This window comes from Rhinolophus sinicus, chromosome 16 (assembly GCF_057876585.1).
Source record: "Rhinolophus sinicus isolate RSI-liver-muscle chromosome 16, RSI-T2T, whole genome shotgun sequence".
Taxonomy (NCBI): Eukaryota; Metazoa; Chordata; class Mammalia; order Chiroptera; family Rhinolophidae; genus Rhinolophus; species Rhinolophus sinicus.
The window spans coordinates 5,321,413-5,344,629 of NC_142516.1; the positions used below are offsets into that span (position 1 = coordinate 5,321,413).

Genomic DNA, 23,217 nt, shown 5'->3' on the forward strand with positions numbered 1-23,217 from the left:
CCCCTCACCGTGCACTGACAGCTCCACCTCGGCCCCAGCAGTGCCTGCTTCATTGGTGGCCTGGCAGGAGAAGAGGCCCGCATGGCCTGGCTCCACATGGTCAATGTGCAGTGTGGTCCCCTGGGAGGCTACCTGCACCCCCGACAGCTCCTCAGCTGGGCGGCCATTCTGCAGCCATCTAAGGTGGGTGGGGAGGGGGACAGGTCGGCCTGAGCCCAGGGAAGGCAGGGTCGGCAGGACAAGCCAGGAGGCCTGGCAGCTCCTCCTGCCTGCTCACACGGTCCTGGCCTTTGTCATACTCCTGAGAAGGGGCAGTGTCTTCTGTCCCCACGCACCCCCAAAGCATGTGCTCTCTGCCCACAACCTCCAGCTCCAGCCCTGGTCTCTACCACCCCATACGCACTGGATAGTGGGCACTGGGGAGCCTGAGGCCTGGCAGGGAAGTTCCAGCCGCTGTCCCACGAGGGTGGTCACCTGGCCCAAGCCTTCAGCCACCAGGAGTTGTGGGGGCACTGCAGGCAGGAGCCCCCCATTGAGTGTTTAGAGGTAAGCAAATCCCGGCCGAAAGCCCTCCCAAGTCTCCAATGCCCCCAGAGCAAGGCCCAAGCCTCACCTCACCCTTCAAGTTCCCCCATAAATGGTCCCTCCTCCGGGAGGCCTTCCAGGACCACCCAAGGCCTGGACCCCCTGGCCTCCCCTCTGGCTTGTCCTGTTTATTCAATATCTGTCTCCCCACCAGACCCAGGGCTCCAGAGTCCTGCCTGCTTTGTTCCCTGCCTTATCTCCAACACCACACGGGCCAGAATTAATGACTGAGAAATGTCTGCCCAATGGGAGAGAGCAGGGGAAGGCCCCACCCCACCATCCCGAGGACTACTGCCCACAACCCGGTTTTGGGCCTCAGGGAGTTCTCGATAAACGTCCATCCTATTGATGGGAAGCGACTCCTGAAGGGCAGAGGGCTGTGGGGGCTGGCACAAAGTAGGTGTCGGAGGAGGGCTCCACAGTCCTGGTGACTCAGGTGGGACGGGCCTGGGCTCACCCTGCACGTCCACGGCGTATTGCAGCATGGCCTCCCCAGCAGGGCTGCTGGCCACGCAGCTGTACAGGCCTCCAGATGCCTCCCCCACACTCTCCAGGCTCAGTACGCCACCGCTTGCCTCCAGCCATGTCCCGTTGCTCTCCGCCATGGGCAGTCCCTCATGGTGCCAGGAGAGGGTGGGGGGTGGGTAGCCTCTGGCCACACACTCCAGCGCCAAGGGCCTCCCAGCCACGGCTTTTACCAAGTGAGGCCCTGCGCCAGCGCCCTCGATGGTGGGTGGGACTGCGGGAGAGGCACGGGGCTGCTCAGGGACCAGAGTGTGACACCCGGCCCTGGTTAGGCCCCTGGCCAACCTCACAACACGTGACAGCCTCTTCCCTGACCTCTACTAGCTGAAACCCTGTTCAAATATCAGCTCCTCCAGGAAGCCTGACCCAGGCCCCTGGTTGGAAGTACTCTCCCCCTCCTCAGCACCGCTTGCATTTTCTCTCCATCTCCTGCCACCCCTGTGGGCTCGTCACAGGCAAAACAACAGCTTGTCTGGGTCAGAGGCCCCAAGCTGGCAGCTGGGCTCATCCTCAGAAGCTGCCCACAGACGCCTCACAGCCCAACTTCCCTTTGGGGTCTTGGGGCTCCAGCACCCAAGCCCTCTGCATCTTTGGGGGTCAGAGCTCCTGAGCCGACTCAGCTTTAAGGGCCAGGAGGACCCCAGTAGCCTGCATTCTGCCCTCCAAACCTCACTAGGCCCTGCTCAGACCCCATCCCTGCCACCTACACACACATTTTCCTCCGAGTTCTCTGCAGGGCCTCACAGCCAAGCCCCTGGTGACAGCCAACGCCAAGGTTAACAGGGCAAGACTGATGGTGAAAGCCCCGGGTCCCATCACCTCCCAGCAGGGTGCCCCGGGCAGCCTCTGCAGCCCCAGAGCCCACTATGCTCATCTGTAAGTGCGGACACCAAGGCCCAAGGCCCTCCAGCCGATTAAAGGGGCTGAGCTGCGAAGGGCCCCCGGGGGTCTGGCTCATGGTGAGTAAGAGTAGTTAGTTCTTAGCAGTGGTCATGGGGGTCTGGGTGTGGTTTCGTAAAAAGCCCTAAGTCATGAGAGGAAACCTGTTCTACTCGGCCCTGCCTGGGCCCCTAGATAGGCCCTTCCACTCCTGGCCTGTTTTCTCGCCTGTAGGAGGGAAGTTAGACAAGATGAGATGACCCTTTTCCCTGGCTAACTCCTTAGTCCCATTGTCCTGGGCCTCTGGCCACTCGCCTCACTGACCTGTGGAGACAGGCAGAGGCCATCTTGCCCAGAGTCCCTCCCTCTGCCCATCCCGCTGACCACTGCTCGCTGCTGTAACCCCAGCCACTCACCGTAAACCTCCAGCCTCGTGGCCTTCTCCATGACCCCCACAGGGTTGCTGGCCTTGCAGGTGTAGACGCCAGCATCCGAGACCTGGGCCCTCCCCAGCTGCAGCTGCCGGCCACCCCTGGTGTAGACAGCCTCAGGGCTGGGCTGGACCAGGGCCCCGTCCTTGAACCAGGTGATGTCCGGAGCCGGCACTCCTCGGGCCTCACACAGGAACCACACCGGGTGGCCCTCCATGACGGCCACCTCGGTCGTCTCGTTGGAGCCCCAGATGGTGGGAGGTGCTGAGGACAATGGGGGGGGGAGGTTACAGGGAGCCCCCCCAAAGCAGCCAGTGTTCCAACCCTCAGAGTGGCATACACATGCCTGTGAGCCACAAGCACTTCACGTGTCACACGCTTCCACTGCAGGGGAGAGGTGGAGAGTCTGGGACAGACGGGAGAGACCAGCTTGGGACATGTTGACATGGAAAGAAAGCCAGGTCATCTGAAGAGGTACAGAAGGTGGGGGTGGTCACAGCTGGGGCTCTGGACCCCACTCTGCCTCTGACCGGCTGCATGACCCAGGTAGGTCACCTCCTCTCTCTGGGCCCATCGCCCCATCTATAAAATGAAGGGCTGAACTAGATCAGGGTCCCCACGGGGCAGGTCACACACTGCCAGTGGTACCAAGGTGACACTCGGGGGGTCTGGGCACACGGTATGAAATAACTGCATCTCACAGCGGAACAGCTATGCCCCTTCCAAATCTCCTCCATCCTGATTACGATAAAGGAAAGGCTCTGTTTGTGTGGCTATGTACTCAACCTTTCCCGCACTTTCTCCTCAGCCCTTTCCCACAGAGAGCAGACACAGCTCAGCACCCTGGCAGGCAGCTCACTCCTGAGCATTTCCCACCGGGCTTTCTTTCATTGCATTTGATCTCACAGCTTCCTCCCATGAGGGCCACTTACAGTTGGGATATTAAATATCCTTTTAAATAAATGTGTTTCAGTATAAAGAAAAAGTTAACGAAGCAATCACCCCAGTGGCATCAGAAATGTAAAGCTTGCGAAGCTGAGATAAGGACCATGGGATTTGGAAGATGTTGGCAGGTTCCCTCTGTCCCTCCCTCCAGCTTTATGGACTGGGGGCTCACTCCTCGGGGTCCCCATTCTGTCCTCGTTCTCCCTCCATGCAGTGGGCAGCAGAGCGAAGCTTGGTGAGGGCCCAGGGTGGGCGCTGGGCAGAGGCCGGGCTCACAGTGGATTCTGAGCTGGAAGTCCTTCGCCTGCTGGCCCGCTGGGCTGAAGGCCACGCACTGGTACCGCCCCTCGTCCCCCAGGTGACTGCTGGTGATTCTGAGAACCTGGCCATCCTCCTGGAGCTGGATATGAGGGTCTCCCGGAAGGACAGGCCTGCAAAGATGGTCAGGAGAACAGCGCCAGTCAGGCCGAGGTGGTGGCAGGGGCCGGCTGCTCTCAGGACAAGCAGGGCTGAGAGATTCAGTCGCCGAAAGCTGCAGACAGTCCACGTGCCCATCAACAGTGAATGGATAAACCAAGTGGTCCCTACAGTGGAATATTATTCAGCCGTTTAGAGGAAGTACTGACATACGCTACAGCACAGGTGAACCTCGGAAACTGTGCTAAGTGAAAGAAGCCAGACACAAAAGGCCACAGATTGTGTGAGTGCATGAAATGTACATGAAATACAGGTAAATCTACAGAGACAAAAAGCAGACTGGTGGTTGCCAGGGGCTGGGGGGAAAGGAGCCGAGGGAGTGACGGCTGATGAGTATGGGGTCTCCTTTGGGGTGATGAAATGTTCCGGAACTAGACAGAGGCGATGGTTGTACAACACTGTAGGTGTGCTAAATGCCACGGAATTGTGTACTTTAGAATGGTTAATTTCAGGTTATGTGGATTTTACCTCAAAAATATATATTTTAAAAAAAAGGAAAAGGAAGGCTGAGTGATGAGAAAATCCTGCTGGGTGAGAGAAGTATCTCAGCTGGGGGGTCCCAGGCTGGGTGGGAGGGGCCCACACTGCCCTCTGCCTGGGCCCTGGTAGCACGTGCAATGCCTGTCAAAGCCCCACAGAGCCCCCCATCTACTCGGCCCAGGTCTGGGCACTACCCCCACACCATTTGCCAGGGTTGCCACTCACTGCCTGTCCTTGGTCCACTCCACCTGGGGTGTGGGGACCCCTGAGGTCCGGCACTGCAGCTCCACCTCAGCACCAAGCAGGCCCAGCACCTCCTGGGCAGCCCCAGCTCCGAGCAGGGAAGGTGGTACTGGGGCGAGAAGGGGTAGCGGTGAGACTGCTCGAACCCTGCAAACCCTGCATACTGCAGGGCCTTTGCCTGGGCAGGTCCCCCTGCCTGCTGCACCCTTCCCTTCTGCCATCAGTCCTGGGAAGCTCCCCCATGACCCTGGCTGGACTGGGCCCCGGTTTTGCTTCCTCTGCAGCCTGCACTACTTTCTTGCAGCCTATGACACAACAGTCATTACTTGGGTAATTATGTGATTGTCTAATGTCTGCCTTGATAGCTCCGTGGGGACGACCATTGGGTCTGGTGTGGGCCCCTCTGTGGCCCTGCTCTCAGCAGACAGAGTCTCCTGTTTCCCCTCACCTACCCCAAAGGGTAGGGGCTGCAGGGCCAGACACACTTAAGAGCTGTGCAGGCTCCAGCCTCACTCACTGAGGACGAGGAGATTGAAATCCTTCTGGGCAGTCCCCGCCTGGTTCTCCGCCCGGCAGGAGTAGAGGCCAGAATCGTCCTCCTGGATCCTGGGGAAGTGGAGGGCCCGGGCCCCGTCCAGGAGCCGGTGGCTACCCACCTTGGGCATCTGGGCAGAAGAGGCCAGATGGAGGTGGTGAGTAGGGTCTGGCCACTTCCTAGCATCAGCAACAAGGAAACTGAGGCCCAGGGAGCTAGCTGGTGGTGACAGGAACCTGGGGCTTCTGACTCCCCAACCAGTCCCGTGCCCTCTCCACCATGCAGTCCCCCAGGCTTCATCATGGGACCAAGTCCTCACGTGCCCCAAGCCCCAGTGCATCCCTAAAGACACCTGTCACATCTCCCTGCCACACCTTGGCACATGCAGGAAGCTGTCCAGAAGGCCTGTATTCTCTCTACATCCCACCAGCAGCCGGGCCGCCCCAGAGGACACCCACCGGCTGCCCGTCCTTGAGCCACACGATCTCAGGGGCTGGAAAGCCGTTCGCGTCACACTCCAGTGTCAGGGACTGCCCCGCCATGCCTGACACGTTGGCCCTGTATCCATCCTCCCGGATGTTGGGGGGCACTGGGAGAAAGAAGAGGCAGAGGAGCTTCCCCCCCTCCTGGAGGGCCACAGCTGCCTGGGCTCGTCTGGCCGCTCTGCCTGGCCTGGACAGGCAGCCCCAGATTCTGGGGTCCCAGCCCCCCGCTTGGGACCCGCACCCCCGGGGCATGCCCGGGCACAGATGCTGCTCTTTGACAATTAGCTTCGCAAGATGCCAGAGCTCCAGATCCATCCAGTTCTACACTCAACCTGCTGTCATGGTCACCTGCGAGGGTCTCGAGTCAGAATCTCTGAAGTGGGGCCTGGGTTGTCTTTGGAACAAACTTGCCAGGCAAGTCATGACATGGCAAGCCAAGGTGGCTGGTCACAGGGAGGTGGGAGGCGGCCCATTAGTGGCAGATAAAACCACTTCTCCCATCCACCTCCAGGATGGCCAAGTGGAGGGGAAGGGCCCCCTCCCTCTGCACATAGCACCGTGGATAGGGGGCTGAGGAGCTCAAGGGAGCTGACAGGAAAGATAGGAGCTCGGGGCACTTTAACCAGCTTTCAGTGGAGGCAGGCCATCTGTCCTCACTTTAAAATGAAGTCACCTACGAGAGCATTTTAAAGCCACTGATGGAGTTCCAGCTTCCTCCCCTCACAGTCTGCATGGGGTCTGAGGAACGGGGTGCCCGTGTACCCTGCCGCTCTCCCAATGACACCTTTAGGCCCCCCACCCCCACCCTAAGCACAGAGTAGCCTGCAGACTCCCCCGCGGAGCCCTCGGGCCCTGGGCATCCTGGGGCACCAGCTGCCCAAGCTCGGGGGGCCCCTGCTCACCATAGACCACCAGCTTGACTCTCCTGGAGGCGGAGCCCGCCTCGTTGGTGGCCTGGCACTCGTAGTCTCCGCCATCGGTGGGAGACACTGAAGCCAGGAACAGAGCGCCTCCGTCCAGCACTGCCAGGCCTGGCCGGTCACGCAGGGGCTCCGAGGACGGACCCTTCCGCCACGTGACCTGTGGCTTGGGGTTCCCTGGCCGGGCACATCAGTCATCAGCATGAATACCCCCCACACCTACCCTGTCCCCTGTGGTCATGTCGCTGACCCTGGCCACCCAATGCTGCGTGTCCACACTTGGGGGCCACAGGCACAGGGGCTAAGAGCTCCTTTCTGGGTCCTTCTCGGAGGCCCCACCTCATATGGAATTGTACCCCACTGGCACTCCCAAGACCCTGGCCTGCCCTGAGTTTTCATTTGTGCCATCACCTCCAACTTTCTCATTGATGTAAACACAATAGTTTAGGTTTCTTTGTCTATTGTCTGTCTTCCCACAAGAGCCGGGGTCTTTGCTTTGTTCCCTGATGCACCCCCAGCTGCAAACCCAGTACCTGGCACATAGTAGGTCAGCACCCTGCATCACCATCCATATCCTCTGCCACCACTACTCATTGGGACTCGCGACCATTGCTAATTCTATCATTGCTAATACTATCTTCAACAACGCCGCCTGCTTTATCTGCCACCCCCTGGCAGGGTGGGTTCCCTTTGGAAACACACTCGCTCTGTATATAGGAAGCGCTGTCGGAGGGCAGGGTGGGCCGCCCCATGTGGGTGGGCTTGGGGGGTGGGATCACCATGTGGGACGCCCAAGGCACCCTAGGTGTCATCTTTCAGGAGGGTCCCTGGCCCCATTCTACCTTGTACTGGTCACTTCTTAAAGTGCTGGGGACCTTGCCTGCTGGCCGTGACAGAAAGGAAGTGCCCTCTGCCGGCTGCCCCCTCTGTGTACCTCTGGGCAAGCTACTTAATCCCACCCCAAGGGCTGTTTCCTCATGGAATCCTCTGCGGCTTCCTGTCCTAGTGTCCCACTGCCAGGGCCTGCTCCTCTACTGTGGGGACATATGCATGAACACGCACACACACACACACACACACACACGCACACACACCACATAGGACACACACAGATGCACCACAAGCCCCCCAAGCTCCTCCAGCTTCTCTGAGAGCCCGACCCACTCCCATCCCCTCACCGCCCAGGACTTCAGAGCTGCTGGCCTGGAGGGGCACTGGGTTTTGAGCTCTGGAACTTTTTTTTCTCATTAATTTAGTTATTGATTTATTTGTATTTATTTTTTTGATCCAGTCTTACAGAGGCTAGAGGACCCCTGGAGCACACCAGAAAGGCAGCCTTTGGAGAGCTAGAGGGACGGGCGGTTAGAGGATGGAGGTGAGAGGGTGGGGAAGAAGAGCTTTGTTCTTAATACAAAAAGTCTAACCTGTAAGAGAGCTCTAACCACAGAGCAGCACTGCAGCTCTGCAGGGGGAAGATCTGGGGGACTCAGAGCTGTCCCTGAAAATACCTCACCTCACCTCCCCACTCCCATTTCACAGGGGCCAAGAGAGGAGCAATGAGGTCTCAGCATCACCAGCAAGTCGGTGGCCAGGCTTGTGGGCACAGTCCCACGCCACAAGGAGGAGGCAGATGGTGTCACCCATGGTACCAGGACTCCCACATTCCAGCGCCAGGCTGGACACTTTCTCCTTTCACCCTCTGAACTCACCAAGCCCAAGGTCACGTGGCTGGTGAATGCCAGGGCCCAACATTGCCCATCAGACAGCCACCTGCTTGAGAAAGAAGGCCAAGGGCAGCCAGGGTCAGGCGCTGGCCAGGGCAAGGCAGTGTTTATTGGAGGGGCTTGGCTTATGCTGGCGAGGCTGAAGTCTGGCCCAGAGGACTGGCCCCTGAATGTGGGCAGCCCTGAGACATCAAGGGCAGGAGGCAGGGCTGCGTGGGTCCCACCTCCTGAGAGCGCGGAACCGCTGCTTGCTGTCACCAGAGACCGACACAAGGTGGCGCCATGGTCAAGGGCCAAGGCTTCAGGCCCCTCCAGGTGGGCAGTTCTGCAGACTGGACCCCACAGGCTCCCACAGCTCCCAGCCAGTGCCTGCCTCCTACCTGCCTCTCCTTCAGCCCTGGTCCAGGGAATTCCCTGGGCCCTGTGGCCCCAGCAAGCACAGCTGCGACTGGAACCAGCTACTCAGTTCCTCTGAGGCTTTTGGCAAGCAGCCCCTGACTGCTCAGAGGCCCAGACACCCGGCCTTAAGCTGTCCCTGATTCCTCAGACGCCCAGACACCCGGCCTTAAGCTGTCCCTGATTCCTCAGACGCCCAGATACCCGGCCTTCTAGAGAGCGCCATCCACACACAGGGCACACAGCGCATTCTCTCAGCAGTCACAGAAGAGCCCAAAGCCAAAAGAAGCCACTCAGAGGGGAGTGGATCCGCCAGGCGTGGCAGGGTAAATCATTCATTCACTCAACATTCATTGACTCCGCCCATTTCCCCGAGCCCCCTGCTATGTGCCAGGCACAGTGCTGGGACCTAAAACTCCGGTCCCACTGAGCCCTCACAGCAGCCCTGAGTGGAGGGACTGGGGTGACACCACTCTACAGGCAAGAAAACGGAGGCTCAGGAAGGAGGCATCAAGTGCCCCAGCCTGGGAGCGCCAAAGCAGGGTTCAATGCTGGACAGCTGACCATAGGGTAGCTATCTCGGCCCCACAGAACGCTGCCACCCCTAAGGGGTCCTCAGAAGGCTGGTTTGCCCAGGACCACGTGAATCCATCCTCCATGAGAAAGTCTGGGGTGTGGGGAAAAGGCAGGGGCCACTGAGCTCCAATCCATAAGGACCGTTGGGCCTTCCCCGGACCCAGCTGTTACAGTGCCCAGGCCCAGAGGGGCCCAGGGTTTAACAGGCTCTTGGGGCTGAGGTCAAACCACACCCCACTTCGTGAGTCACCTTCCCAGCAAGCTGCTTAACTATGCCTGGATTGCCCCTGATAAAAAAGAGCTAATGCTAATACCCAGCCTCTAGGGTGTCGATGGGATGAAGTACTTGGCATGGCCCTGGATAGAAGTCAGGACCCCATAACCATGCATAACCCATGGCACTGCCCACAGTGTGTGACCCAGGGCACTGGAATGTGGGCGGGGGGTTCCTCCCCAGCCTGGCCCACCCCCAGTCCAGCCTCACCTCTGGCAGGGCACGGCAGGCTGGCATTCTCTCCCGCCACTCTCTCCAGCAAGCCGTTGGTCTCATCGGTCCCCCAGTGTGGTGGCTCTGGTGGGAGGCGATGTGGCCACACTCACACCCCAGAGCCCAAAGATTGGCCACACTCACACCCCCAGAGCCCAAAGATTGGCCTCACTCACACCCCCAGAGCCCAGGGACCCAGGGCCAGCGAGGAGGGTGCCCCCCACCAGAGCTCTAGTCAGGCATAAGGGGGTACAAGTCCTGTGCTCCCATCCTCAGCCTCAGGGCAAGCGAGTCAGAGCAGCCGGCAGGGCTACATGACTCCATAGGCTCGAGAGGCTGAGCTTGGGATCTCAATGACTTGGGGCCAAGCTTCGTCCTGCCCTGCACCTCCCTTCCAGCAGCATCTTTCCAAGTTTGTTTTAATTAAATTCATAATAGTGAAAATGCTAGTGCTATTAGTCCAGAACTTTCTATGCACCAGGTGCTTCACACACATTCTCTCGCTGACCCTCCCTCACATATTATTGGACCCATTTTACAGGTGAGAAAACTGAGGGTCAGAGAGTGTACATAACTGGCCTACAGTTGTCCAGCTGGTAAGTGAAGAAGCTGGACTGGAGCCCACGCCCTGCTCTTCAATCACTACCCACACTGCCTTCTGTCCACCCCAGAGGACAGAGTACCCACAGGACAGAGTCTTCCTGACATCTCAGGGCTGGGGGCCCAGGAGGAAGGCAGTGGTCAAGCAGGCCCCGAGCCCAGAGGGCAGACGAGTATCTCAGAAGCCCAGGTTGCTGTTGGGGAGGTGGGGAGTGGTGAGTTCTGGGGTTCAGGGACTCACCCAGCACCTTGAGCTCCAGCTCCCAGCTGTCCTCCCCAGCGTTACTGGAGGCCTCACAGCGGTACATGCCAGCATCAGAGGTTTGGATGGCTGTGAAGTGGATAGAGCCATCAGGCTCCCCACCATGCAGGGTCACCCCGTCCTTGGACCAGGTCAACTTGGGCTCTGGGGTGCCTTCGGCCACGCAGTTCAGGTCCAGAGCTTCGCCCGCCAGGACCTTCAGGACCCGTGGGCCTGGCTGCACCTGGGGGGGGACTGACAGGGCCACGGGGAGGGCTGTCAAGGTGGGGGCCTGGGGTGGGGAGTGTCAGAGCCCAGACTCATGGTGTCATGGCTGGAATCACTCTCGTCACTCCATCTCCATCTCTCCCTACCCTGGGCTCTGGGAGGACGGTGGTGTTCATTTCTTTCTCAGTGTTTTTAAGTCGCTTTCCCACCTTCCATCTCATTTGGTCTTTCCTCTGGGGAGGTGACGCCATGCCCACTGGGCGCATGAACACACTGAGGCTCTCAAAGGTTATGTGACTTGGCCAGAGTCACTCACTCCCTTGGCGGATTGGAGCTGGAACCAGCCCCAAACCTGGGTCTGTGTGACCAGGAGTCTAGGTGGCCTCCTGGGGATTTGGACCACGTGGGCCCAGGAAAATTCATGGACCCCACGGGCCATCCGACTCCGGGGCTGCACGGGACACTGGGACAAATATCCTGGCCCCTCAGGGGAAGCTGAGAAACACCCACTCCCTTCCTAGCTTTGGAGGAGCCCGAGAAAAGACCATGCATGGGAACCTGGCACCTGGGCAGAGGTTGGCCTCTTGGCCCAGGGCACATGCCCTCTACTCCCCCCCACCCCCAAACACACACACGCTGAAAACATTAACAGCTTGCACTGTGCTGAGCGCCTGGTGTCAGCAATATCCCCTCTACAACTATGGGATAGGCATTTTTGTGGTCCTCACTTTACAGAGGAGGAATCTAAGACTCAGAGAGGGCAGGCGGCTGGCCTAAGGTCACACAGCCAGCGGGTGGCAGGATTCAACCCAGCCCTGCTCATCACCCTTTCCCCGGTTGCTGTGTCTCTCTCATGTGCTCATGCAAATCTCAGCAAACCTTTGAGCCCCCTTCCTCTCGGAGCCTCAGCCTGTCCACCTGTAAAATGGGGAGTCAACTTAGATCAGGGGTCAGATTTTTCTGTAAAGGGCCAGATAGTAAATACTTTAGGCTTTGCAGGCCAGATGGTCTGTCTCAACTACCCAACACTGTCAATACGGCGTGTAAGCAGATGAAACATAAATGAATGTGTGTAGCTGTGTTCCAATACAACTTGTATTTACGGACACGGAATCTTAAATTTCATATAATTTTCACATGTCACAAGATGTTATTTGTCTTCCCCATCCCCCCCCCCCAATCATTTAAAAATGTGGACACCATTCTTTACTCATGGGCCATATGAAAACAGGAGGTGGGCCAGATGTGGCCTGATGGCCATATTTGACTAACCCTAACCTGATTCCTCGGGGCTCTTGGAGATGACAAGCTCCCTGTGTCTTTGGTGGCGTGACTCCACCGCTGGCTTCTGTAAATGGGATCTAAGTCCCCAGACGGGCTGGGGTCCCCTTTCTGACCCTCAAGTCCCCCCACTGCCCTAGGCCCCTGCCGGCTCAGCCCTCTGTGCTCAGGGGGCCACTGAAGTGTCTCCCCAAACAAGGGGTATAAGAGAGTGGGAGAAAAGGGGGGAAGGAGATCCAGCTTGAGGAAGACAGGAAGTCGGGGTGATGGAGGAAGTGCTGGAGCCATGAAGAGGTGACAGAGTTGGCATGTGGAGACTGGGGAGGACACTGAGAAAAACAGAAGGAAGGGCAGGACAATAGGTATGACAGAAGCCACAGCTTGGCCCTACCTTGTACCCCAAGAATGTAGTGCCGAGAGGCAGACCCCGCAGGATTACTGGCTGTGCATTCGTAGAGACCGCTGTCACTGGCCTGGGCCTGGGCCAGACGCAGGGACCCCGACGGGAGGAGGTGATGTCTATAGGAATGAGGGGCACTAGTGAGATCCCAATCGACCCCTGCCTGCAGGAAACGCCTCAAGACCCAACTCAGACCAGCCATCTCCCCCAGGAAGCCTGCCAGGACTGACGCAGTGCCCACCACCCACACTTTATCCCTGTCCCCTGCTCCATCTCCACTTCCCCAGACCTCTAGGCCAACTGGTGAAACAGAGAGAGCACTGGATTAGGAGTCAGCCAGCTTGGGTTCAAGTCCAAACTCTGAACTCTTCCTAGTTTAGTGAAGCAAGTCACTTCACCTCTTGGAGCCTCCATTTCCTCATCTGCAAAATGGGCTTACGAAGACGGCCTGTGTCTGGAGCTGGTGAGCAGAGTCCTCGTGGGCTGAGCCCAGGGCCCGGCACTTGTCCAGACTGGATACCTGCCAACTCCCCTTCCTCGGACACATCTGCCATTCCTTGCCCTGGCTCAGAGGAAGTGAGTGTGTGGGAGGGGTTCTATTTGGAAGCCCTTCCATGTCGGGGAGAAGCTGCCAGCCCAGAGGCCCTCTGCATCTAAGTGCCAGGGCCGGCCAGACTCTGAATCCAGCACTTTGCAATGTTCTGTTGCCCAGCACTGGGTTGGGCCCCTAGGAGGAAGCTGTGGAGGCTCCCATCACTGTCCTCCCCAGTTTGGCCCACCTTGCTGAAATCACCTGGCTCCATCCCACAGGGATCCGGAACCCCCAGCCAGCCTTCTGCAGCTGGGCTGGACCCCAGGGGCCCCCGCAGCATGATGTCACTGCCCATATGTTTTGGCTCCTCGCAGCCTCTGCCCCCATAAAACAGAGAGGGGAGCTGCAGCCACTGGCCCTGGCTGGCCCCAACTGCAAGTTCACCTGGACAACACCTGCTCAAACCTCGATACTTAGATATCACCTCCTCCAGGAAGGCTGCCTTGATGCTCCAAGGCTGGTAGGTATAGCCTACGGACTCCCACAGCTGCCTGGGCTTCCCCCATCGCAGCCCTCACCACACTGTCTTGTGACCCAGCTCTCCCTCCTCTTTCCCAGCAGCTTCAGCAGATTTGGAGACTGCAGCCCAGGGGTAGGTTCAGGGGAGGAGAGAGGTGGGAGGAAGTAGGGAGCACACTGTCACTGTGTGCATATGGCGTAACCAGTGGCAGCCACTCCATGGTAGTGCGAGTGGCCAGATGGCTCCGTGTGGCGCCCAGATGAGAACAGGGGAAGCTTTGCGGGGAATTTCCTGTTTATGACATCCATCGGGCTTGAGCCTTCGTGGTCGGCTTCAAGATTCACAAAGCCATGCAGATGGCGGGGTGTGGGTCTGAGAGGGATCCTGTGAGCTCCAAGGGGGACCTACCGTCCTCGAGAGACCAAAGGGCTCCCAACAGAAAGAGCTCAGAATCACGCAAATCCCCAGGCCACACCGTCCCCCTCATTCCTAGTACACACCTTTGCTGCCACCCCCCCCACCCAGAGGTCACCTTTTTGGCCCCCCCTCATCCTTTGTGGCTCAGGGAAGCCACTGCGGCTGCCCCAGATAATGCCCTGCTCCCGGTTACACGCACCTGGAGTCATTATGGCATTTATCACACCTGTGACCACTTGTCACTGTCAGATGGCTCCATGACAGGAGAGGCCAGGTGTGCGCGGTTCCTGCTGTGTCTCAGCCCTTAGCATAGGTCCTGACTCACAGTAGTTACTCAATAAATAGTTGACGGCAAATCCCAGCAGTCCACGGACACACACCCCCCTTCTCACTTGCGTTCACACTGCTTCCTGCCCGTGACCCCATCTCAAGGCCACTCTCCTGCCCTCCAGACCCCCTTCACTGGCTTTTCCCTTACAAATCCAGGCAGGCCAGTTCAGCCAATTGCTCATCCATCCATCTATTCATTCATTCATTCATTCATTCATTCACTCACTCACTCACTTGACAAAGAGCCCTTGGGAGGGCCGGCTGCCACAGGGGTTGAAGACACGCTCCTGTCCTCAGATTGCTCCAAGCCCAGGTGGTCTGTCTGCGCCCAGTCCCTCTGGCTGTAACCCATGTTGTCTGTCCTGCTGCCCCCATTTTTAAAGGACCCATCTGCAACCTCACTGCGCAAACACTGGGGGGGATCAATGGTTGTGGCTGCAAAGCCCTTCCTGCAGTTACCCAACCCGCCAGAGGGCTGACCCTCACCCACAGACGCCCACTGTGTGCCAGTGTATGCCAGGCCCATGTGTCCTGGGGCCAGAGCGGGGTCTGAGCCTGGGCAGGGCAAGGGCCCACCCACTAGCACCAGTCAGCTGGGACCTTCACCCACCAATGGCTGCTCTGAACCTCATCTCCTTGCTGGGGCCTCACCCACAACACAGACCCTTGTAAGGAAGCCCCACATGAAAAACCAAGCAGGAGAATTCCGGAAGAGGGACCCAATACCCACCAAAGGGCCAAGCACAATATATGACAGAGAGGGAGAAGGTGCCATCCCTGTGGACCCGTAAAACATACACCCAGCCATGCTAACGGGTGGCTGTCAACTATTGAGCGCTTCCTGTGTGCCGCCACACAGCTGAGTGCCCTCCCTGGGGGGAGCACAGCAGGCAGGCCCCACGGTCATCACCCCATTTTGCAGAGGAGAAAACTGAGACCAGAGAGATGGAGGCCTGCTGTCCAAGCCCACCCAGCTGGTCAGGGCAGACCTAGGACGCGCCCTGCAGACTCTGCTATGGCACTGCCAACCATTGTGGTGATCGAAACGTCCAGCTCAGAAGTTTAGTTCATTGAAGGTTCTCCAGAGAGAGCTGCTGGCTGTAGGCTGACATAACCAGACCTTGGAGCCATCAGGCCAGGAAGCAGCATGAGATATGAGACCCAACAAGATGAAGACCCCACCAGGGGCCTCTAGACAGTCCAAGCCATGCTGCTGAGGGAGCAGCTTGTCTCCTGGGTCACCAGTACCCCAGCTGAGGCCCCCATCTCTGCACCGTGGGGTAACTGGACCAGAGAGTGGGTGGGGTGCCGACTGCTCATCCTTTCACTGTCCTCTCCTCGCCAGCTGCCCCCTCCTTACCCCCCTGATGCGGCTGGATTTGGCCCCATGTGGGACCCTGGCCAGCTGCCCCCCGGGAGCCTCAGCTGGGCCAGGAGCACTCGCAGCTGTCCCAGCCACACATCAGAACCACAAACAAACATTGTTGCCTAGAAACACCGCCTCGCCCCAGCATTCCCGGGCGGGTGGAATCATGGGACCAGAGCCGGAGGCGCTCGCTGGCCACCATCGCCTGTGCAACCCTTTCATTTCTCAGACAGGAAGACTGAGGCTCACAGAGTCAGCAAGCGTCTTGCTCAAGTTCACGCAGGTCATTGCCCCTGATCTCACGCACAGCAGAGCTTGTGTCTTCTCTCCCCAGTGTGGTTTCTGCACCGTCCTGGGCACACAAGTTGCTCAAGGAATGCTGCTGCCTTCAATTGTGAATTCACAGTCCCTGGGGGCTTTTCACAAACATCTATCCCTCCGCGTCAGAAGCACTCAGTGACCATTCCCAGCCTTGGACACAGTCGTTTGCTTTCGGGACTATCCCTCAAGGAAACGATCAGAAGATAAAGAGAAGCATTTGTGTAAAGATTTCCAACAGTCCCATTTATTACTGCTGAAAACTGGCAACAGAGCTCATGCCCCAAACAGAGGAACCGCTTAGCAACAATGACAGATGAACGCCCTGGAATGTTATTTTGTCCTTTAAATGAAAAGCAAGTAACATGGGTCAGGATGAATCAAGAAAATAGGTAAATGGGGAAAAAATATCCCTGATGAGGGCAGAATAGAAGATGCACTCAGCTTAATTCTACGAAAGCATCTACAGGACCCAATTGGAAGGGGTCGTGGACACAAGAGGTGGTTTATATGTCACGGCTACTCAAACTCCCACTATGTTTTCTTTCTACTAGGACTTTTTGACTCGGGGGTCAAGGGTCCTTGAGAGCTCCGAAGACTCTAGACCCTCCAGAGAGAGCGGTGGCCCAGAAGCCTGAAGTGTGTGTGGCTGTGTGTGCTTATGTCTGTGTGTGTCTGTGTGTATCCGTATCTCTGTGTGCATGTCCGTGTACATCTGTGTGTATCTGTGTGTATCTCAGCCACGTTACAGTTATTATTAACCTGACTACACCACAGAGTTACCGGGGACAGTAGGAAGGGGCCACCACAGAGAAGGGGGCAGCTCAATCAGGTGGAAGGAGCATAAGGCCCAGACTAAGGGAAAAAGAAGGGGAAGTGTGGTCGGCAGCTGGCACCTCCCATCGAGAGGGAGTGAGCGGTATCCTGGAGGGTGGACAAACATCTAAGACTCACTGACTTATTGGAGTAAGTTCTCAAGCTTCCAGAATGGCAGCTTTGAAGCTGAGCCTTGCGAGGCAGAGGAGCAGGCAGACAGCCCTGCCCCCCCCACCATAGCACACACACCCCCCCCCCCTCAGTGTGTGTTCTCTGTGGGGTTTCTCAAATCTCCACTTTCTGGCTGAATGATCCTGGGACGGCAGGAGCTGTGTGTCTGTGAGAAAGCTGAGCTTTGCTCTGTGTGGGGAAGCTGTCAGAACGCGCCAGGGAGGCCCTGAAAACCCGGGACCCAGAGCCTGCGGATGAAGTTTGAATACAGTTTAAATACAATTCAAAGTCGGAGAGGTTACCCACAATTGCCGGCAAGGGGCAACAACCCAAATGGCATCAGCTGGTGAATGGAGAAACAAAAGGAGGTCTATCCACACGGTGGACTATTATTCAGCCACCAAAAGGAATGGAGTTCTGACCCACGTTACAACGAACTGGATGCTAAGTGAAAGGAGCCAGACATATACAGCCACATACAGTGTGATTCCATTTATACGAAATGTCCAGAAGAGAGAGATCCAAAGACAGAAAGGAGACTGGTGGTGCCAGGGGCCGGGGTGGGGTGGGGCAGGAATGAGGACAGGATTTTGGGAGGCAGTTCGGAAATGTTCCAAAGTCGGTTGTGGTGACGACTCTGAATACACTAAAAAAAACCCTAGACTTGTACAGCATGTGAATGATATCTCAATAAAACTTTCATATCAAAAAAGCGGGTGAGAATGAAATGGGATAACAGATGTGATATTGTTCAAAAGCTGGAAATGATGCTTCAGTTCGTGAAGAGCAGCAAACAAATGATGTGAAGGGGAGCAATTTTCAGGCGCTTACGACGCACTCGGCATGGCACATCCATCACTGTGTCACATAAGCATTATTTAAACAATGTCCACGCTACAGACGGAGCAACAGGCCAAAGAGGAGCCAGTGGGCCCCTGAGGCCACACGACACACAAGGAAGATGGAACCAGCTGGGACCTGCACTCACGTCTGACGGGCTCCAGGGTCTGAGCACTTCACCCCGGTCCCAGCCTCAGGCCTAGCTTCCTCCTCATTTAGATAAACTCCCGGAATCGCATAAATCTCCAGAGAAAGCTAGAAGCCAGCAAGAAGCGGAGAGGGCGAGAACAAAACTCTAGGATTGCAAAAGCGGCTCTCACAGATTTATGGCTCCCGGTTGATCTCTTCAAGCATCACAACAAGAAGGGGTGAGCCTGTGGGAATTGTGGTGCCCCACTTCGGTAACAAGTCATAAATAAATAAGCACGTGGCTGCCGGCCACCGCCCAGTCAATGAGTTGCAATGAACGGGCTTTCTGGGGAGAGACGCAGGCTCCCACGCCCCCACCCCCACCCACGACACGGAGCTGCACAGACACCAGCAGGGCAGGGGGTGGGGGCGCTGTAGACCCAGCCCAGGCACAGGACCCCAGCCCGTTCAGATGTGCAGCCTTCATGGTTTGGAAGTTCTCACCAAACAGATGTTCTGAGATGCAGACTCACGTGTGGGTGTCAGGGGGGTGGGAGCGGTACAGCAGACTGCTCAGAGACCTTCTCAGTCTGGAACTTCTCAAAGACGTTGCCAGGACTGATGTCATTGGCCAGAGATGCAGCCATCCCCCCACCCCCAAGGGTCAAGGACCCCAGGAGTTTCGAGGCCCTCTTGTCTGGAACCACCATCCCCCACACCCCTGCGGTAGGGGTGGAGGGGGCGGGGGCGGGGTACAGCCTGGCTTTGAAGGACACCCAATCCAGCCTCCTCCCACTCCCAAGATACCTGCGGGTTGGAGAGAAGCTAAGTCAGAAAGCCCGGCCGCCAGACACATGCTCTGTAGAGCAGGCAAGGACGTACATGTGCATGTCCCAGTCAGGACGCCGTCCTGACCATGGCATTGCTTGCCATGACCACCCGCACTCACCCCACTTCTCTGAGCCTCAGTTCAGCTCAGATACCGAGGGCTGCTGTGCAGATTACAGGAGAGTCTGCACCAGCTCCCAGTGGCTGCTGAGTGAAAGGCTGGGTGTGTGTTATTTTAGAGGGGTCTCACCCTGGGCGTCCATGGACTTTTTAGAGGTCTGCTGAGAGGCTTCAGGGGACCCAGGACAAAAGTGCTGTGTGCAGAAGAGAATGCACAGCCAGCTGGGAGTGTTCACAGGGCCCCTCACACCCTCTGGGCCACTGGCCACTTGGAGGCCAATTTTCCCTAAACATCGGCTCTGCCTCTTCCCCACGTCAAGGCCATGCAGGTGGGGTTACCTGTCAGTGACAGGCAGCGCAGGGCGGGAGTCCTTCATCCAGGTGACCAGTGGGGGTGGGGACCCCTGGGCCTCACAGTCCAGAGTCACCTCGTCACCGGCCTTGGCTGTGATGCTCAGAGGCTTGTCTGTATCATGGGAGCCGTTCACATGGATTCTGGGCTTGGCTGTTGGTGGAAGCAGTTAGAAACTGTAAGCAGGTCAGTAAGCAGGTCCCGGAGGGGACCCGGCGCCCCCAGGCGCTGGTGAGGATGGCACCCCCAGGAAGCAGAGGTGGTACTGCCACCTGGGTGGTGCCAAAGGTAGGTGTGGCTCTCAAAATGGGAGAAGGCAGGTGTTGGGATGGGCTCAGATCTGATGATTTCCCCAGGACCCGCCCCCCTCTCTCCAGCACCACTCTCCCTCTGGAAGCTCGTGCTCCTGCGATGACACTGATGGCTGCTCCTCTAGCTCCTTTCCATCCTGGGGACATTTGGGCAGGTTTTGCCCTCCTCCTCTTCTCTCTCTACCTGCTTCCCGTGGACATTCCACTATTCCCAGGTCACCGTGCGGCTGATCTCCCTCCGCTTTCTCAAACCCCATCAGGGTTTATATTAATCTGTGCACAAGACCTCACTCTCCTGTTAAGCCAAAGGCTCCTGATGGCAGAGATTACCCCAGACTCCACCTTCCTGATGCCCCCCTACATTTCCAGCCAGGTACACATACACTGAAGGCACCCACAACTAAACAAGCCCACCAGCCAGGGACATCAAGACCCATGTAGCCCTCATGGGGACACCTGATGTATCACGAGTCAGACAGAAGTCCCCACTTACAAAAAAAAAAAAAATGTTTCCAATATGAAAATATTGGCTCGAAGTATAAGACAGAAGATTGGCTGGGCATCTCCTCACTCACCCAGACATCGACTGAGTGCCCAGCTCTGTGGTGACTGCTGGGAAACAGGTCCTGCCCCATCCTCACAGCACATAGGGCCCACAGAGGACAGTGGTACCAGACAGCTCATACACAGCTAATTATTTACTCACAGTTGTGATGCGTGCTACGGAGGGGATATTCCACCTTCCCTAGCAAGGTGACTTGACCCAACCCAAGGGATCAAGGAGAGCTGAGAGCTGATGGATGGGAGAAGTCATTTGGGCCAAGAGCTGAGGGAAGGGCATTTTAAATAGAAGAAACTGCACGTGCAAAGGCCCTGAGGCAGGAGGAACCATTCAAGAAATTGAAAGGAAATCAAAGGATCTGGGGCACAAAGAATCAGAGAGGGAGGTGGGCAAGGGGCTGCCAAGGCGAGGAGGTCCAGTGTAGGGTCGTGTGTCTTTCCAAGGCTTGTTAATTTGTTACAAAGGACTGAGTTGGAACCAGTAGAACACGTCCACACTACTGGGGACAGTGATCTGAGAGAGAACAGCTTTGGCCTACATGTCCTTCACATGGGAAGAATTTCGAGGCAGGGTACAGGGAAGATGCAGGAAGGTCAGATTGTCCATGCCCCTGCCTCCATGCCTGCCAAGCCCACTCCCAGGACAGGGGCGGCCATCACTCACTGTTGACAGAAAGCCGCATCTCCTGGCTGGAGAAGCCCACGGCGTTGGTGGCCGTGCAGACATAGGCCCCTGCATCCCGGGTGGATGGCTGGGCAATGACCAAGGTGCCATCCTTGCTCACATTGTAGTGGGGACCACTGGAAGCCAGGGCATTGGTTTCCTGTGAGAGTCACAGGTGACATCAGCAGAGCCCACACCCCGTGGCAACATGCGTCATTCCCCTCCCCATGATGCACTGGGCCTGGCCCTCTGGTTACCCTCATGGTAACAGGCTCCACTGACCTTGGTCCACGTGATGGTGGGGGTGGGAACTCCTGACGCCACACAGGGGAGAGAGGCTGGAACCCCTTCATTGGTGACATGGTGGGTGGCAGTGGACTGGATTCTAGGTGGCACTTTTAAAAACAAACCAATTTCATAAACCAAAGTTCATAGCAACATTATTCACAATAGCCAAAAGGTGGAAACAATCCAAATATCCATCAAGGATGATGGATACACAAAATGTGGTGTGTAGATGTAGAATATTATTCAGCCCTGAAAAGGAATAAAAGTCTGATGGATGCTGCAACTTGCTCAACGTGAAAACACGCAAACACACTCAATGAAACAAGCCAGACACAGAAGGACAAATACTGAATGATTCCACGTATATGAGGTCCCTGGAGTAGTCAAGTTTATAGAGACAGGAAGTAGAATGGTGGGTGCCGGGGGCTGGGGGAGGGGAGGGGGAGTTTGGGTTTGACGGGGACAGAGTTTCAGTTTGGGAAGCTGAGATGGATGGTGGAGATGCTGACACAACAATGTGATTTGCCCCTGGATTGTGCACTTAAAAATGGTTAAAATGGTGATTTTAATGTCATGTGTATTTTACCACACACAAAAAAACAATTTCAACAGAATACAAATGGCGTAGTATCCACAGCCATCACTGCTATAAATTCAGGGCCCAGACAAAGGGCAGCCTGTGCCTGAGAACCCACTGTGCCATTTCTTTGCTCTGAGACTTTAAACCACTTAATCTTTTGCCACCCAGATTCCTTGATCAGCAAAAAGGCCGAATTCACCTCAATCCGTTCCCCAATCTCTGTGGATGGAGAGATGAGAAATGGCAGAAAACAGTACTCACAGAACACAGTGAACTTGCAAACAAGTGCCAAACCCATTCTAGGTACCATTCAGCTTTGCAGTCTCCAGGAGGGTGGGGGTGGGGGGAACTGGGTGTGGACAAGTCAGGAGGGGAAGCAGAACAACAGCCTGTTCACGCCACCCCCGCAGGAGACGCTGTGCCGGCACAGTGGGAAATCAGGGGCGACACACTCTGCGGAGGCAGCCTGGTTTGCTGACCCTGTGGCTTCGTCGAGTTACTCTCCTCTCTGAGCCCCAGCTTCCTTCACTTCAGGACGGGGGCTCTTTAAATACCCGGCTCTTGGAGTAGTTACGACAATGAAGTGAAACATACACAGAACCCCATAGAGGTCTCCAACCTTCGGTCGCTATGGTTCATGGGAATTATGGGGAAGCAAGACACCTGGGCTCTAGACCCAGCCTCCTCTTGGACTTTGGTTTTCCCCTAAAAAATGGGGAACAATGTGTTCTTCCCGCTCATCCCTTGGGGGATTTTATAAAATAAATTTAAAAGCAAAAAGGATATTAACATGCTTGGTAAATTGCAAAATGTTACCAAACTTCCTTTAAACTTCTCAGTCTTACATTAGAAAGAAGGGCAGTACCTGGCTGGGTGGGTGAAGGGAAACAGGGATTCTCCAACGCTGTGGGTGGGAGAGTAACTGGGCAAAATACATGAAAAGTCCTCAAACTGTCACTCTCCATGACCCCTACTCAATTCCACATGAAGGGGTTTATGCTAAGGAAGGAATCCATGACATGGGCAAAGTTGCCACAGGACATTTCTGCCCAGGGTCTTCATGCTGGTGAGAAACTGGACACGAGGGGACAGGTTAGGTGCTTGTGGCGCATCCATGCAGGGACACGCCATCTTAAACCGATGCTTCTGGGAATGTACTGACAGAAACAGTCATCACATATTGTCATGAGAAACACTCAGGTTGCAAGACCGTAATAGAATGTTCCCAGCTTGGTTTTAAAATATTTATCTGTGTTTATAAAGAATTTATAGATAGATGGATAGAAATATAGATACATATATAATACATAAAGAGTATATTGTATAAATATAATTTATATACAACTTATGTAAAGCATATATATAATTTATATTATATACAGTTTATTATAGATATATATAGGAGGTGTGTGTGCAAATGGGAGCTCGTGTGTGCATACAGTATGAAAGATACACACCAAAATGTAAAATGATTCGGGTTCTTCTCAGCTATTAGTACTACAGGAGTATTTTTTTTCTTACTTGTCCAATCTCTACATTTCCTACAATGAATATGTACTATTTTCGCAATGTTTTTAAACAAAGGTATTCAAGATCAAGTTCCCTCACCAGGCTTCCTCCATCCTGTCCAGTCCCC

General features: G+C 56.1%; 1 protein-coding gene across 2 annotated transcripts in view; it reads right to left on the bottom strand.

Moving 5' to 3' along the window:
* HMCN2 (hemicentin 2) overlaps positions 1 to 23,217 on the bottom strand; it is a 136,474-nt gene that overhangs the window by 64,331 nt on the left and 48,926 nt on the right. For both annotated transcript variants that reach the window (XM_019728852.3, XM_074331183.2), the window contains exons 20-34: positions 20,996 to 21,108; positions 20,714 to 20,873; positions 19,165 to 19,330; positions 12,430 to 12,557; positions 10,530 to 10,784; positions 9,686 to 9,772; positions 6,488 to 6,682; positions 5,559 to 5,689; positions 5,083 to 5,230; positions 4,548 to 4,674; positions 3,642 to 3,796; positions 2,406 to 2,684; positions 1,043 to 1,324; positions 404 to 512; positions 9 to 178 (exon numbers count right to left, since the gene is read on the bottom strand). In XM_019728852.3, coding sequence (XP_019584411.3) covers positions 9 to 178; positions 404 to 512; positions 1,043 to 1,324; positions 2,406 to 2,684; positions 3,642 to 3,796; positions 4,548 to 4,674; positions 5,083 to 5,230; positions 5,559 to 5,689; positions 6,488 to 6,682; positions 9,686 to 9,772; positions 10,530 to 10,784; positions 12,430 to 12,557; positions 19,165 to 19,330; positions 20,714 to 20,873; positions 20,996 to 21,108 — 2,505 coding nt within the window. The remainder of the gene's footprint in view (positions 1 to 8; positions 179 to 403; positions 513 to 1,042; positions 1,325 to 2,405; positions 2,685 to 3,641; positions 3,797 to 4,547; positions 4,675 to 5,082; positions 5,231 to 5,558; positions 5,690 to 6,487; positions 6,683 to 9,685; positions 9,773 to 10,529; positions 10,785 to 12,429; positions 12,558 to 19,164; positions 19,331 to 20,713; positions 20,874 to 20,995; positions 21,109 to 23,217) is intronic.